The sequence below is a fragment of the Cyanistes caeruleus genome, chromosome 3, assembly GCF_971803275.1.
Source record: "Cyanistes caeruleus chromosome 3, bCyaCae1.hap1.1, whole genome shotgun sequence".
In the NCBI taxonomy this organism is placed as follows: domain Eukaryota; kingdom Metazoa; phylum Chordata; class Aves; order Passeriformes; family Paridae; genus Cyanistes; species Cyanistes caeruleus.
The window spans coordinates 10,408,856-10,425,122 of record NC_141703.1 but is presented as its reverse complement, the minus strand read 5'-3'; the positions used below and the strand labels follow the sequence as shown (position 1 = coordinate 10,425,122).

Below are 16,267 nucleotides of genomic sequence, written 5' to 3'. Positions count from 1 at the left end.
TCCCTTTTATTTACCCAGTTATTGCAGCATGTATAAACCAGTAAGAATAATTATATTTTATATACAACTAATCAACTCAAAATCAGAAGACATGAAGATGGTTTGTAAAATTAGGTTTTCATCCTGTCAAATTTAAAGTTACATTTTCTTACAAAAACTTGTTTGAGAGTTCAAGCATTTGAAGAAGAGGATATGTATATATAGAGTCAAAAATTTTTCCAATCGCTTCCTAAAGTGAGTATAACATGTTATGGACAAATAAAAAAACCAATTAAAATTGGCATGGGATGGGTAGTTTGGAAAAGACAATTTTTGTGTTTTACATGTTCGGTGAAAAAAATAGATGCATGGCAAACTAACGTTTTTTAACTGATAAATGTTATGGAAAAATAATGAGGCAACAGAAATAAACACAAATTTGTCATTGCTGAGTTTTTTTGTAATTGACTGATTTAACTTAAGGGCAATTTTAAGAGCAAAGCAGATCACTATTGTATCAGAGTAGATAGCTTCCCCCAGTTGCAGACAATAGGGCTTTTCTTATTAATATCTGAAGAGTTGACACTGACCCTGACGCTCTCATTGTTAGTAGGATGCTGTTAGTAGTAGCAGTTGCAAACATATGGGTTTGCCAGTAACAACTCACAATTTGTGCATAGTTGAGTCTTCGAAACTGAGCAAATTTGCTCTCAAAATCTTGCCAGCGCTTGCTGAGCTGTATCAGGGTTGGCTCCACTGCTTTTGCAGCCCCATCCTTAGACAAGCGTTCAGCCTGCCTGTGCACCGCATTCAGATCTTCCTTCTTCTTCTCCAATTCTCCACCAATCTCCTAGTGAGCAAAACCAATACAGGGCCCAGGACAGTTAGCTAACTAGATCAATCAACTTAAAATTAGCAAAATACTTCCGTCAGAAAATCCATTTCCATTTTATTGTCACAAGTAAAATTTACAGCTTATTTTCATATTATTCATAGCTTATTCTACATTGAAACAAAACAAAAATAACTGAAATTGAAGAACCTTCTTGGAGATGGGCTGTAGAGATCCTAAGAGTTACTACACTCTGAAACTGTTCGCAGAGGCCAACAGTTTCCATGTTCGGATTCTTGCTAGTACACTGGGATGGGCAACTGGAGAAATTATTTTCTCAGTAAGGGTCAGCATATTCAGGACAAAAGGTGTTTGAACAGCTTACAAATATACTATTGGACTCTTTAATGTACTAGTTAAGTCCTATTTTACTCCGTGGGAAACTCAACAGAGAATGAAGCAAAGAAAGACGATGTAAAATAAACCAGGAAAACCTTTGACAGTATGTAAATAAATCTATAGAGTTTGACAGTGACATATGAATATGTTCTGATGAAAATGAATGTGCTAACATGAGATAGAGGTCATCCATATATTGGTAAGTCATTTGTTCATCTGGAACAAAGATACATAAAATCAATTACAATTTTTACTAGAAAACATTTGATACTTCTTAATACATTGCACACTTTCTGTACTATTGACAAAACATTATATTTATTGTGTTTCAAATTATTTATATATCATTCTGTATAAGAAACAAATACAAACTATAGTACAACAAAGAAATGTCACTTTGAACACAGATAATTAGGGTTTGTTTTACTATTAATAGAAAGAAAGAACTGAACTAATTTTCTGTAGCTATAAGATAGAATTGTTTGTTGCATTTGCTGTCTGTTCAACTGATAAACTATCACTCAAAAAGATCTATCATTGCCAACCCAAAACAACATTACCTTTAGCTTCTGCTCATCTTTGTGGTCTGGCAGACCGGCTAACTTTTTCTCAATGTCATCCAGCCATGTCATTAGGTCATCAGCCTGCCTCTTGTACTGATACCATTGATGAGAAATCTCTAAAGCCTTTTTTCTTCTTTGAGCTCTCAAGTCCTGTTCACAGTGCAGACATTATTAAAATATGAATTAAAGGCTTATAAAATATGAACTGGCATGTGTGCACACTGAAGGGAAAAAAGGTGCACAAGGCTGCTAGATTTTTAATTAAATGTTGATATTTAAAGCAAGTATTTGAGTAAGTGAACATATTTACATCAGTTTAACCATTTTTTTGTTTGTTTGAAAGGAGGTTACCTATTTCAGTGTTGTTCACATGTTGAATAAACCACTGAGACAGTCACCAATATTCAGAGAATTAAGACTCTTACATAAATGTCAATATTTTATATAAAACACTTCTGCTCAGAATACTTACTGGACAGATGGAAACACAGCCCACTTAGTATCTAGCCAAAAGTGGGACTTCTGTATTCTGTGGACTCCTGTGAATTTCTAGCCTGCATGAAAATTCTGTAGCTATTCAAATGAAAAACACTGCAATGCAGAAATGTTTGCAAAGACAGGTTTCCTTTATCTAAATTAAATACCACATACATAACAAATGTCTTGTGTTTATAACTCTGTTTTATAAAGGATTGAAACTTCTCTTTAGCAGGAAGGTATAAAATGTTTGTCTTTTTCCCTTACAAATGTTATTAAATATACATTTGCTTAACTGCTTAACTTCACTCATGCAGACTTCAGAAAATATTTTAATTACTATAATTTCTTATTAGGAAGAAAATTAAAAAACTACTGGTATATGTTATATAAAAATACTCAGATTAATTTGCCTCAACCATTTTTGAACTTTTTTTCACCAGGGTGAATGCCTCAACTGAGTCACCCAAAGGAAAATGTATCACTATACCATAAAAAACAGCCAGGGAGGATCTGGTCAATAGCACAGTGCAATAAACACTGTTCTTGTTTCTCCAACATAAAAATTATGAATTGCTTCCATTTAGCTTGGAACAGTCAAAGATGCACCTAATAGATTTCCAGCTTCTTTAAAATGTGGACAAAACAACAGTATATTCTAGCTATCTTTCTCCTGAATTCACACAGATCTGCAAAATTGTATAAATTAGAATTAAATCGACATGAAAGGAAAGAGCATGCATAAAAATAAGTAACAGTAAAATCTAAACATGCCATGTTCCCTAAACCAGAGATAACTTAATCAAAATTATCCAAAGAAAGAAAAATTCTGCTTGCCAACGAGATAAAAATTCTCCTGTAGTAGCCAGAGCCTATAGCTCCAGGTAGGTGACCAAGGTGACTGTAACTGATGTAAGATTTGATCTTTCATCGCTTTTATTTGCCTAGAAAGATGACATTTTCAATTATATCTGTTAGCTGGCATGGCATGGAAGCACACTGTGTACATTTCTAGGAACAATATCATGCAGTTTTATCTCCCAGTTGTGTCAACTCAGAATATTTTCATATTTCATATGTATTTCATATGAAATTTCAAATTTTCATATGAAACTTTAGGTTTCAGCCTCTTAGCTGCTGCGTCTATTGGTACTACCACCTGTCCTATTCTAGAGAGGCTGGAGCCACTCTTGTAACAGGACTGTAGTGTGTAAGTCTTTTACTGAAGGAGAAACAATTTATTCAAGGTTAGAAGTTAATCAATTGAGAATAGAAGTTTGTGGGACCTGATTCTAAGGCCTTGACTGCTGTTGAAGAAATAGAAAACATATACAATATGTTAAAAATGAATTATCAAAGAAATCTGTGTTGTCCAATTGGCAATCATGCAGTTGTAATGCTGAGGATGAGACAGTACTTCTCAAGCTGGAGATTGTAAAATACCTTTTGAAAGGCACCAAGAGAACTGTATAAAAAAATAAATCTATAGCCAAATAGTCTTAAATTAGCCATCTCTAAATCATAATGACAATTCATTTAATAAAAAAAATGCCCTGAAATGAAGAAAAGAATGGGTTTAATAGCATGTGCTTATAACTGTAGCTCCTATACCTTGAGAGCATTATGTTTAGTCCGCAACAGCTGTTGTTTTGTCTTTATTTCCTCACGTTTTTTCTCATCTGTGACTCCCTTTTGAAGCCTGTCGCCCCTTTGCAGCAATTCTTTCACTGTGCTTTCATCCTCTTCACTCTGATTTAAAAAAAAAAATAACCAATATAATGTGCATTTTAAGCTAATTATTACTCAAGGACTAGTAAATACAGACTATGCTAAAGTAATCATGTAACAGCTGCTTGCAGTTGTATCCTGATGATCAGGAAACTTTTACTTGTTTTCTACAATAAATGTAGAGGGATAAAAGTAAGCACCTGCAAATCTACAGATTTTTGATTTTAGATCTTATGTAGGATAACAGCATAGAAACATTAGAGGAAAAAACTTGAAATATATTTTACTTTCAAACAAAAAGAATAGATATATGTAAAATAGTCTAAATCACTGTCAGTAGAGATTGAAATTGCCAGTATGTTGGCAGAACATGCAATTACTGAATCATCACATTGATAACCAACTATTCTGATAGGGAAAATGCTATCACTAAGCATTTTTTTTATGTAGAAGCCACCTATGGATCTTTGAATCTTTGAAGCTGAATCTATGTTGCAGCTTCTGGCAGTGTCTTGTGTGTCTTAGAGTGCCACTCTAAGCATTTGATGCAAAGAAAGGGAACCAAATATGCTCAGGTAGTGGAAACTTTCCCGTCAAACTTGATTAACTTTGAATTTGTCACAACATACACACAATAAATTTTGTATGCAGCACATTGAGCCTTAAATTTTTATTTTTCCTGCAAAAAAGGAAAAAGGGTCCTGTAAAGATTCCTTCCAGCACTGATATGAAATAGACACCTTTGAAGAATTCCTTAAAAGTAAAATAACATTGAGTCTTTTTAGGTTGTGAACAAATATATATTTGATCTTGCTGAGGACTCAGGAAGAGAGGGTTCTAAAGATGAATCTCCCTTTTTGCCCAGCCAAAAAATGTCCCTCTTAAAATCACTCAGAAGAACACACACCACAATCTCAATAGTAGCAAAGCACTGCAGTATTTTACTCCTCTTTTTCCTTTCCACCCCTCAGCAAATACGAATAAATGGTTTTATGACTCACAACAATAAAACATAAGTAATAAAGCTTACCACAGCCAAAAACCTATTTACATTAAATGCTATAAGCAGATTGGTTAAGAACAAATTGGCAATTGGCATTTCTTCTCATGAGCATTTATTTTTAGTGAATGTATTCTTTCACTATAGTGCCCATTTTGATACATCATTCTGACTTTTCCTGGTCTTCATATGACTACAGGTATTTTAATATTCATTCCATGTTCTGCAATACTGCTGGTAGTAGTACAGAACCCATGGATCACATTCCTGGTCTGCTTAGTGTTTTCATAAGGGACAAGAAATGCTCTTCTGATAAACTAAAAATTAAGTTAGCACAAAAAAATTTAGTGCTAATTTGGGACTTTTGATTTTATAATATATTAACAGAGCAAAATTTTGCCCAAGTTATATCTAAAGATCCTAAAGCAAATATGGGTTTCTGATTTTCACTCAGGTTTTTTTCATCTCCCTGCTTATTTTTCTCAGACTTCCATTTCAACCAAATTACCATATCTTTATTGAAGTCCTCCTCTTTCAGATTCACTCCCTGCTGAATTTCAACCTCCAGTGGTTCAAGCATTTTTTGTATATCGAAGTCAAATTGCTCCAATTCTTTCAAAGGAATGAAGGGCTAAAATGGGAGAAATACAAAGATTACATATTTAAAGGACATATTTCATAGTTTCATTAGAAACAGAAATGAAAAGAGATACCTGTGTTACTCTCTATTGCTAAAACAATGGTAGACTTTCCATCATGTTGAAAAATATCTACACTAGACTCTAAGTACACAATGATACAAATAAATATACAAATTTATGTAGAAATACAATGTAAATAAACAAAAGAATTTTAAAATCAGTGTAAATTGAAAAGGGAAAAAAAAATACTTTCCCTTATTTTTTTGTGTAAGAATAAGGCCAAAGAAATAGTATTTTTAGTATTATAGTTTTTAAAAAAACTAAATGTTTACACTATTTGGTTAAATCTGTTTTTTCAGAAATTATTCATACAGCAACAAGAAGTCCATTTATACAAAAAAGAACCCCTACTATTAATAATTGAGAAAATTTTAATGTTAATCTGGTTCAGTTTTGAAATCATTATTCTCTCACACAGAATAGCAGAAATGTCAGGTGAATGCTACACAAAAAAGGACACAAAAATCTTTGTGTAAGTTATTCCCCTAATGGCATTTTGTAACATATTGGGAAAAAATCAATAAAAGCTCAGTTTTTGTTTCAAAAAGACTCAATAAAAAATCTGGATGAAGAAAAAAGTCAACCAAACAAAACAGACTGTATTCCTCCAAAATAAATCACAGTATAATTACGGTGCTTTAGTTTAGTATTCAGTTCTGAACTCTCCAACAAGTGCTACTTATTAACAACAACACACCACCTTTTGTCCATCTCACACGAGTGCCTGTGAATAGTTCTATGTACAATATACAGTGTATTTATTAAGTGCATTGAAAGTGATTAACAGAAATTTTTTTATTCTTTCAAAGCTTTAAACACAAAAAGAAAGAAAATCTCACTGGTTCTTGCATAGAATTTAGACTTAAAGGTAATTAATGCTATTTGACATTTTAGGAACTCCTGGATGTGCACCTGACTTTCTTGCTAAACACATAAGCACATTATATCCTAACTAATTCCCTTTTACTCTCTCCTCTGGTACAATTAGTTATTATTATATACAAAATTTGTAATGAAGACAGCAACAATAAAAATGAAACGGTTAAAACACGAGAGACTGGATGTCAAATGAAATCTGTTCTCAGATGACCTGGAAGAGTCAAGGTAAAAAAAGCCCTAATTGTATCTGCTTGATTATTTTAACAACAAAGATTTTGCACATTTACAAACATTAATGGGCATATAATAATGTACAATATTTATAGAGAATAATACTGTGCTCACAAATTTTCATTAAGAGGCTCAGAATTACACTCATCTTGCACTTCAGCTGTTAGAAATAATAGAAAACTACACAGTAATTTCTTCTCCAATGCTCTAAAGAATATTTTCTAAAGTACTTAAATCTCATTAAAAGACAAACCAACTAATAAAATTAGAATATAAAATTCATAGTCTCTGAAAAAGGCTAAAAAACAATAACAAAGAGGAAAGTGGAAAGAAAAACACTAAATGAATTCCAGTAATTGAATGATGTTCAAAGACTATTTGAAAATGCTAAGTCTCATTTCAGTATGCTATGAACATTTTGTTAGTTCTGGATATGACAATTATATACTACCATTCACTGACTTAATCTATCATTTCTTATTTACTTCACTGTTGTACTGATCATTGTTAGTATTTGAAAAAATATAACTAATTTGAGGACAGATGTAAGTATTGAAAATAGGTTATGAGAGCTATCAGTCCTTTTGAATTTATGTTTTAATCTTCCACAGAGTGAATACTTTTACCTAAATATGGGTAAAAATATTAAAAACGCTTAGGAAGCATATGACCTCATAATAATAATAATTTTACAGCTCATGAAGTTGAAATAATAAGGAAAGTATAATTACCTGCATTATACAGGTAGACAAAATTAAGTACCCAGCAATTTGGTCCTTTATCCAAGTCCATATAGAGAGTCAGTAGAATAGCCAATAATTCAGACCATTTTTTACCTCTCTATCTGATGCAATACTTGTAATAGTAAGTATCCTTTGTGAATCATATTTTACTTGTGCATTTTCCAAGGTCCTGGAAAAGGTCCCCTAAATTCTACTTTACCATTCTAATTTGTGTGCTGTAGTAATTCCTCTCATTTGTTGGACACTTGTTCTCTAAATCTTAGTGTGGTTCTGCCAACTCCTGCCCACCTTGCCTTCAGAAGTGGAAGAAAACCTAAGAGAGGAGGCTGCAGGTGGAAGACATTTGCAGGCTGATTGCTGAAGACACTTCATCTTGATAAGAATCTTTTGTCTCTTTGAGTGAACCTACAACACAGAGTGCAAACCCCCCAACAAGACATCTACAGGCAGTTCCATTTTTCCCTAGAATAAGCAATAATTTCACAGGATCCAACCAAAGGCTGCCTCAGCTCTGCAAGTTTACAACGTGGAAGTGGAAAATAAAATTGAGATGGAAATCCAGACTGCAGACAGCAGGTATCCAGAGTGAAAACATCAGACAACACAGTTCTTGCAAAGATGTCCTCAGTCTACAGTTTATACATGTGTAAGTAGGCAAGAGGCTGGAATGGCTGAAATACTACTGGGTGGCCATTAGGAAAGAAAAAAAAAGCAATATCCACAATGATGTGCTGGTTAGGCAGGATATTGAGCTCTGCACAGACCCCAGCAGCTCATGAAACCATGTCTCCTTGCTTATGCTTTTTGCAAAGCTTATTTCCTGCTTTGCCATGGATCCTCTGTGCATTCATTACTCTGTGCATATCATTACAGTTTTACTGTCTGCATTCATAGGGTTAGCACAGTGACCAGCAATAACAGTTTAGATCAGGATCCATGCATTCCCGTTATCCTATATACCAACCTGCATGGTTGCCTCATTTAATCTGCTAAATAGCTCTTTGGAATAAAGTCAGAAAATACAGTGGAGAAAGTGGGTGGCTTATTCCAATTCAGAAGGCACAACTTGGCTAAAAATTACTTAATCCACTCTGAATTAAGATTTAATAGTCAAGGTGGTCATACAAATGAGTAGCTGAAGTAAAATTTATATAATCTCTACCTGTGTATTTCTATCTCAAGCATTGGTGAATGCCAGACTCATAGGAAAATACTAAATGCACTTAGAAGAAAAGTTAGCTCTCAAAACCCAATCTATATGAAAAAAGGTTAGTCATACTTTGCAAAGTTAGAGACTTACTAGTTCTCAGATGTTCATTTTTTGCGAATTAATGACATACTCATTGTTGCATTCAAATAAAATCAGTGAGTACTTTTAATTGTGAAACAGTGAAAAAAGACCTTAATGAGAAAATCCCCAAATCTTCACACTTAATAAAAAATAAATCCTTAGGTTCTACATTGTTTTCCTTTAAAAGCTAAGCTTTTTGAGGAACTGTAGCCCACTATGCAGCTGCAGTTGTGCACCTTACACAAACACCGTTTTTTATGCATCTCCTTATGGAAGCAAGTCCTCCTACCTTTACACTCTTAATTCTCTGTGATATAGCTGCAAATCGCTGGTTGAGCTCAGAGAGTTTAGGCTCTACTACTTTCCTGCAGTGATCCCCACGGTTTGTCATCAGGTCTCTGGCCTGGTCACGCACAGACTCCACCTTGGGGTGAATGTCATTCAGCTCAGCCTTTAAGCGCTACAGTCCGTGAGCAAGAGACAGGGCTTGAAGTTAGTAATAAATGCAAAGAGAGAGAAAGAGAGAGAGAGAGAAAGTGTGCAAAGGAATAGGGAGCAAAACCACAAAGCAAATTCAGATAATTATGCATGAGTGTGTAAATCCAGTAGAAATACCTTAGATAACGTTCCCACTCATATCCCTCAAATTTACAGCAGGAATGTATCTACATGTCTGTTTTAACATCTCCTAGAGGAAATTAATGGTGATCATTATTTCTAGGCAGATTCTTATCTGCAATACTATTGTAGCTTATTTCAGGATGCACTAAATAATTCTATGTTCCTAAAGCTAGGAAGAGCTGCTAATTCATGTATTATAGATCTGGATGTATAATTGTTGCTTTCATTACTGCTCAGGGGCATCGTTAAGTAAAAATGACAAGATTAAAAAAGAAAAAAAAGTCCTAATTCTTTCTATAAATCTGTCAAAAATTAAAAAAAAAAAAAATTAATAAAAAAGAAAGGCAAAAGCCTTTATCCTCCGCAATACTAATCTTAACAGTAGATCCCAGTTGAGGCAGAGGCCAAAAATAGATAGCAAGGCATTTGGGAATCAGAGTTGGGCATTAAAAATGACGTTTTACTGTCTGCATGAAATGTCTTTGTGCAATGCACACATATATACAGGCATTGATAATTTTACTTTGTATCTGATTGCAGCAAAATTGTTCATTCATCTTCAAAAGCCAGATATATAATCCTGCTGAGATCAATGAGGCATTGATTTATTCTCTGCCTTGAAATTTTAAATTTTTTACCATAGTAAATGGCATCATTATGTTAGTGTCAGCAATACAATCCTGATTTTGATTTTCAAACTCTTACTCAGATATTATGTACTGACCATGAAGTTCAATACAAATTTTACAAAGTAAAATTTCACTTTGACTTCAGAAGAAAAAGACCCTATAGATAATAATTTGATGTTCCTGAAGAAGGTGTTTTAAATGAGATATTTTAACATACACATCCATATTACAAGCTAATTTTTCATCAGCTGGTCAAATGATGCAATTGGCCAAGTAAAACCTTCTGCTCAACACACTATTCCCTGATTCTACAGCTAGTTCACCATATAATATTCTTGTCTGTGTTGTTGATCTGGTCTCAATGCAAGCAATGTTTGTAGAATTAAGACAACATATGACAGAAATATCATACATATTGGAAAAGTGCCACAGAAAAACAGAAATACAATTAAAAACGAAGGGGACATGGAAAAAAAAATAAATTATTCAAACAAAACAAAACTTCATGTTAAAGGAGTATTTTCCAGCAGACTTATGTTTAATAAGCTGCTGTTCTACTCACCAGGAAGTTCCCAAGAATTATAATAACAATCTGGTTTTATTTCTGCACGGATTTAATTTTGGTAATACAGATAAAATTTATTAAGTAATCTACAAGCTGCCAGAGGGTAGCTTTATCACAGAAGAAAGGATTTTAATCCATTTGTGATACCTTTTGAAATATGCTAGTTTTGACACAGTCCTTTTTAGAATAAAATTAATGCTTTCCAGAAAATCACATTTTTTTACCTTAAGAATTTCCTCTTTTTGCTGGGGCTTTTGTTTGTCAGATTCATCCAACAGTATTTCAGCACGATACATCCAAGTAGTGACATTAGCTACATTCTGATCAAAAGCCTCCATGTGCTTTTGATATTCCTGTATGTGGAAAAGGTAAATACTGCATACAAAAAATGTAATCAGAACTGAAGTAACAGCTACATTTATGCCAACTGTGGCAAACATGCACACATTATCACATTATGAAAACTTGTTTATTTTACATGGTAACTTCTTGTTTTCTGAAGGATGGAATCTGCTGTTTGTTTGCTTCACTTTGCATGTTAAGTTTCTTTAAAAAGACATTCTAGGAGAGAGAGAGCAGTTTACAAAGTGACAGGCAGCAGGATAATAAATCACAGCAAGACACAGGTGTCAGCAGCTCAGTGAGGCTGCTGAGAGGAACAGGAAGCTGGTAGCCAAACCTACTGGAGGTGCAAAGGAGTAGTTCCCAAGAACAAGGTACAGAATTCATTTTGGAAAGCCAGTAAATTGGCTGAAACTCACATGGCTGCACTTGAAAAATCACAATCAAGACTGGGAGCTTTGTATCTAAACCTCATATGGACATTTCATCTAACTTCTCTGCTTCAAGACTTTGCTTTTTAAAAGCTATTCTAGTTGATATTCTGATAAATCTTTATTTCTCTACCTCATTTAAAACTTTGTGTTTTCGGGTGAGCTCACTAGAATGTGGCCTATGCATATCCCACACAATACATATGTAGACCACACATCCAGAATCAAAGGTATTATTAGTTCTTTTGGTCCCCCAAATGTACCTACCTTTATTTTATACTTCTAAAATTGGTAAGAGAAATGTCAACTATCTCTCTTAGATATTTTTGTCATTTTTTTATCAAATAGTAACCACAGAATCCAAAGCAGAGAAAGAGAGGATGCATAAGAATACATAACCACATTAACTTGTAAACTCCATTATATGCTTCTTCTAATCAGTTCCACATTAAATCTGCACACCTACATGATTCTGAATGAAATGCTCAAGTTTTACAGATACTTTCACCTGGGTACTGTACTCAGCTGGGGAAGCCCTGTAGTGGTGCTGTATACCAATTGCCAAAGTATTTGTAATGCAGCCATACAGCCTCTAGTGGAGATCAAGCACATCGAGCCCTGAAAAGTCATGACAAAGGCCAATGCACCCTTAAAAATAACTTCCATTTCTCTGGGGTGAAACTGCATTCCCATGCTCTCAGGAACAGAAACAGCATGCAAGATTTCCCAAAGCATTCTGACAGCCCAGTGGTTAAGAACCTTCTGTAGTTAAGGCTTCAAGCTGTCACCTCTTCGTGACAGAATGAATTTGAAGGCAGAATAAAGTTATGTGACTATCCGTGGTTTGAGGCAGCTGGGGATGAGGCTCCTGAATCTGTATGAAATGTGTATTAGGGATTTTACTGTCTACTAGGCTTTATCTGGTCCTCTTAAGGAATAATCCCCATCTAAAGATGCCCTATAAAACTATCCAAAATAGGATCATGAAGTTCTGAAAGACCAAATCATAGTACTTCAGCACATCAGGTGTGCACTCTGGAAAGAGCTCATGATGTAGTTGCCTCTGAAATTAATCAAATTCACACACACCAAAACTACCCTGTGAGCCACACCAACTTGCAAGTGGAAACTTATTTCCTAATTGTACTTTTCTAAACAGAAATGCTAATGCAGCCAAAAGTAGCTGATACTGTTGGTAACAATAGTAAGACTTTCTCAATTTATTTGACTATTTTTTTTTCTTGACTATTAGAGTAGTCTCTGTCCTTGAAACTGCATTTCATTTATTAGGAAAAAATCCCAAACCAAAAACTATTGAGACAGACAGGATTGCAAACTGCTAATAGTCAAGATTCTACTCAGTAATCGATCAGATTCTCCAAACATACACAATGCACTAAACAACAATCATTCAGATTGTCTGTGTACTGTGTTTAAGTACAGGTCCAAAGCACCAGAAAAAGCTCTTCTGTAAGGCTGGATTGTACAGCTGGAAACCAACCCTCCATTTCCTCTGTGTGAAGAAATGCATTTTCCTTACCAGTAAGAGATTGAACCATTCCTCAGCACGTGAAGTTACCGCTTTCCAATTACTGTTCAGGAGGCTGAGTTTATCGTCCACGAGACTTTCCTTTCCTTTCATCACCGTCTTCAAGTTCTCTCCTAAATCACTGATGCTCTTAAGCTGGACCTGGCGTTTCTCAATTTCCTTCCGTGTTGCCTACATGAGCATGACAAGAAATAAAATTTCTGGGACTTAAAAATTATTCACACTAAGAACATGAAATATTAAATCAGACAGCAAGTTTATACTAGAGCACACAGCCTTGCTTTCTACATGAAGGGAAGGCATCCTGTGAAGAGCAGCAAATACAAAGCAAACTGTTTCTCTTGTGCTCTGATAAAATTGTATATATTCTTCTTCTTGCAATAACTTAATTCTAAAAAGGTGTTTTATTTGAATTATCTTTCTTTCAGTGTTCAAAATATAGTTTCAATACTTAATTATTAAAAATGAATCCACAATTTATAATATTTATATAGAAATGTTTAAAGTTGCTTTTCATATAATAAAATTAAAAAGTTATCAAATAGCACATAAATATTACATAATAATTGGGACAATAATACACCATCCTGATGACATCTTAACACAGAAAATTCCATCAAAAATAGTCTAGTGAATATTTTATTACTTTAACATTTGTCAATGAAATCTTTTCTCAGAAGAAATCATTTTATTTTCTTCTGTTAAACTTGTTTCCTAATTGTAGAAATGAATATTTTCATTATATTCACTTGGGATTTCATTCTGCAAACCAAAATACTAAAATAAGCTATTGCCCATAGCATTTCTAAGCCTGAATAACTACAACACATATGCAGTGCTATAAAGTCAGATTTCCAACATCTCTTCCCACTTATCTCTTACCTTATATATCTGATATGTTAGGTTACATAATTTACTCATTATTCATGTCTTAATATTCATTGCAACCTGCAAGAAGTCTAACAAAAGGAACAAATCCCAACATATTTAGACAACATGTAAAAAAGCAGGTGTTTAAATAGTAAACAGCAAGATGACACAGTGCAAAGTACAGCAGTCTTGCTGAATACTCCAGGAGATGCACAAACTCCTTACATCCAATTTCACATATAACCAGCTTTATGAGAGAAATTTATCTGAGATCCTTGGCACCTGATAGCAGTGATGCAAGCATATAAATCTCTGCTTATAAAATAAAACTGCAAACAGAAACAAAGTGTTCCAAGATGAACACAAACAGAACTTAGGAAGAAGCACTAGTCTTCAGAGACATGGATTTCTCACAGAAACTTGAATACAGTAAAAGAAAAAAAAAACCCACATCAAACAAAAGGCAAACACAATACTTCCATCTCAGGATGAATGCTGTTATGCAGTAAAATCCCACCTTTATGACCTCCACACTATCACATCTCTCATGGTCACAGATCACTATAATTTTGTTGATAATGTATTGATAGTGAATTGAAAGTAGAATGTTATTTTTTTTCAATAAAGACAGTATAAAATTATTCTTTTGGGTAAAAAAATAACCTTAATAGTACCTTCAATTTATTTGGTGTGTCATGTTTAAAGCAGCAGCTCACTTCCTGTGCTTAACAGAATTCAGGATCTCATTTGCAATGTTATTTCAGAGAATAATATTTCTCTTACATTACAGTCTCTTACAGTCTTACATTTGTTTTTTATGTAAGTATGAGAAATTTTCCCCATTTTATTAATTTTCTTAAATACAGAGGATATACAATAGAACCAAGGCATGATTAATGCAAATTATTAACAATATACTGTATAATTATAGAATTTGAATAGGAGAGTTTAAAATTTCAGCAGGTCCTTGTCAGATTAAAGGAAAAACATGCCCTCTTCTAGCACTGTTTTATCTGTTTCACAGTAGGTGCAAAGTGTCATAATGGAAAAAGAATAAAACAAAGGATATAATTTACTTTCAACTGAGGATGGAAAATTTTGATGAGCATTATTTCTTTTTCTAAATTATTTACTTTCATTTGGAAAAGACTCTTTGAAGTGTATTTACCAGGGGCTGTGTTTTCTTTTGTATTTTACATTTACGAAAATGCCAACCAATCTTGGGCTATATAAACAGATATTAATCCTAACTAATAAACAGATGGATCTAACAATTAAATGTCTATTTAACAAAACTTCTTCTGAAAAATCAGATGTGTAATTCTCTATGTGTAAGAAATGAGTTATTCCTTTCAAAGTAAAGACACAATGTAAATAAAAAAAAAAAATACGAATTTTAATTCCCCTGCATAATTTCAAGTAAGGGACATGAACCAAGTAAATCACACTTCCCCTCATTGTCCAAAAAAAAACCATTGTGGCCTTCAACATAACATTGAAGTGACAAAAGTATCTTCCTCAATCCTTTAAATCTCCATTATTACAAATCCTTATGTATAAAATACTGGACCCACTAAATACAATTGAAAAACTATCAGGGTCTGTAAAGCCAGTGGAATTCCACGTTGCATTATCAGCTACAACTTCCTCTGTAGGTTATGATGTAAACTTTCTTTCACAACTTCAGTAAGATATTTTTGGTTTATTTTATTCTTAATTTGTCATGTCTGCATTATATTCCTGAGATTTTCCTATTTTTCTTCCCAGTATTACTAAAAAGTGGTACACATACTTTGCTCGCTGCAATATAACAGACAGCACTGGTAAATTTTCTGTAAGACAAAACTCAAAATACTGCTATGAATTCAACACCATTATATAAAACAAAGAAAGAATATGTCGTGATGCCAGGATTTAACTACAATTATTTCAGTAAAACTCAGATAGTGGCTTTTAAATTCTCCTAATTTTTAAAGAACGAGTTCCACAAAGACTTGCTGGGTTTAACTCCCTTCTGGTTGCCATAACATGAAATTGCATCCCAGTTGTGTACTTTATTTGAAAATATAAAAGAAAGTTGTAGAACTTAAACAACAGAATTAATAGAATTAGCTCTGCAAGTTAAGAATGACATTTAAAACACCTAGCACCTTAAAAAATTCCCAAACCCCCAAGTTCCAAACACCACCACAATGTGTACAATATGAAATATTAACAAATAGAGTGGTAAAACTCTTTCCAGAAGGACTAGGAAATTTATACATTTTGATTTTGTAAGCTTATCAGAGTGAAACTATGTAACATAAATAAAACACAGAAATGTAGGAGTTGTGAAGAAGCTATTTTCCTGATATAATCATGGCATCTTGGGGAAACAAAAACATGTAAACAAGATTGAACTAAACATCCTATCACTGAGCATTCACTTAAAGCTGTG

At 33.7% G+C, this 16,267-nt stretch overlaps 1 protein-coding gene across 22 annotated transcripts in view; it reads right to left on the bottom strand.

The window, feature by feature from the left end:
• The window catches only part of DMD (dystrophin), a 1,136,032-nt gene that overhangs the window by 581,106 nt on the left and 538,659 nt on the right, over positions 1 to 16,267 (bottom strand). For 15 of the 22 annotated variants that reach the window (XM_086879790.1, XM_086879781.1, XM_086879793.1 and 12 more), the window contains 7 exons: positions 12,952 to 13,131; positions 10,863 to 10,991; positions 9,113 to 9,283; positions 5,487 to 5,609; positions 3,862 to 3,999; positions 1,771 to 1,923; positions 647 to 829 (listed from right to left, as the gene is read on the bottom strand). In XM_086879790.1, coding sequence (XP_086735916.1) covers positions 647 to 829; positions 1,771 to 1,923; positions 3,862 to 3,999; positions 5,487 to 5,609; positions 9,113 to 9,283; positions 10,863 to 10,991; positions 12,952 to 13,131 — 1,077 coding nt within the window. The remainder of the gene's footprint in view (positions 1 to 646; positions 830 to 1,770; positions 1,924 to 3,861; positions 4,000 to 5,486; positions 5,610 to 9,112; positions 9,284 to 10,862; positions 10,992 to 12,951; positions 13,132 to 16,267) is intronic. The other 7 variants (XM_086879801.1, XM_086879798.1, XM_086879800.1 and 4 more) reach the window with 3 other exon arrangements.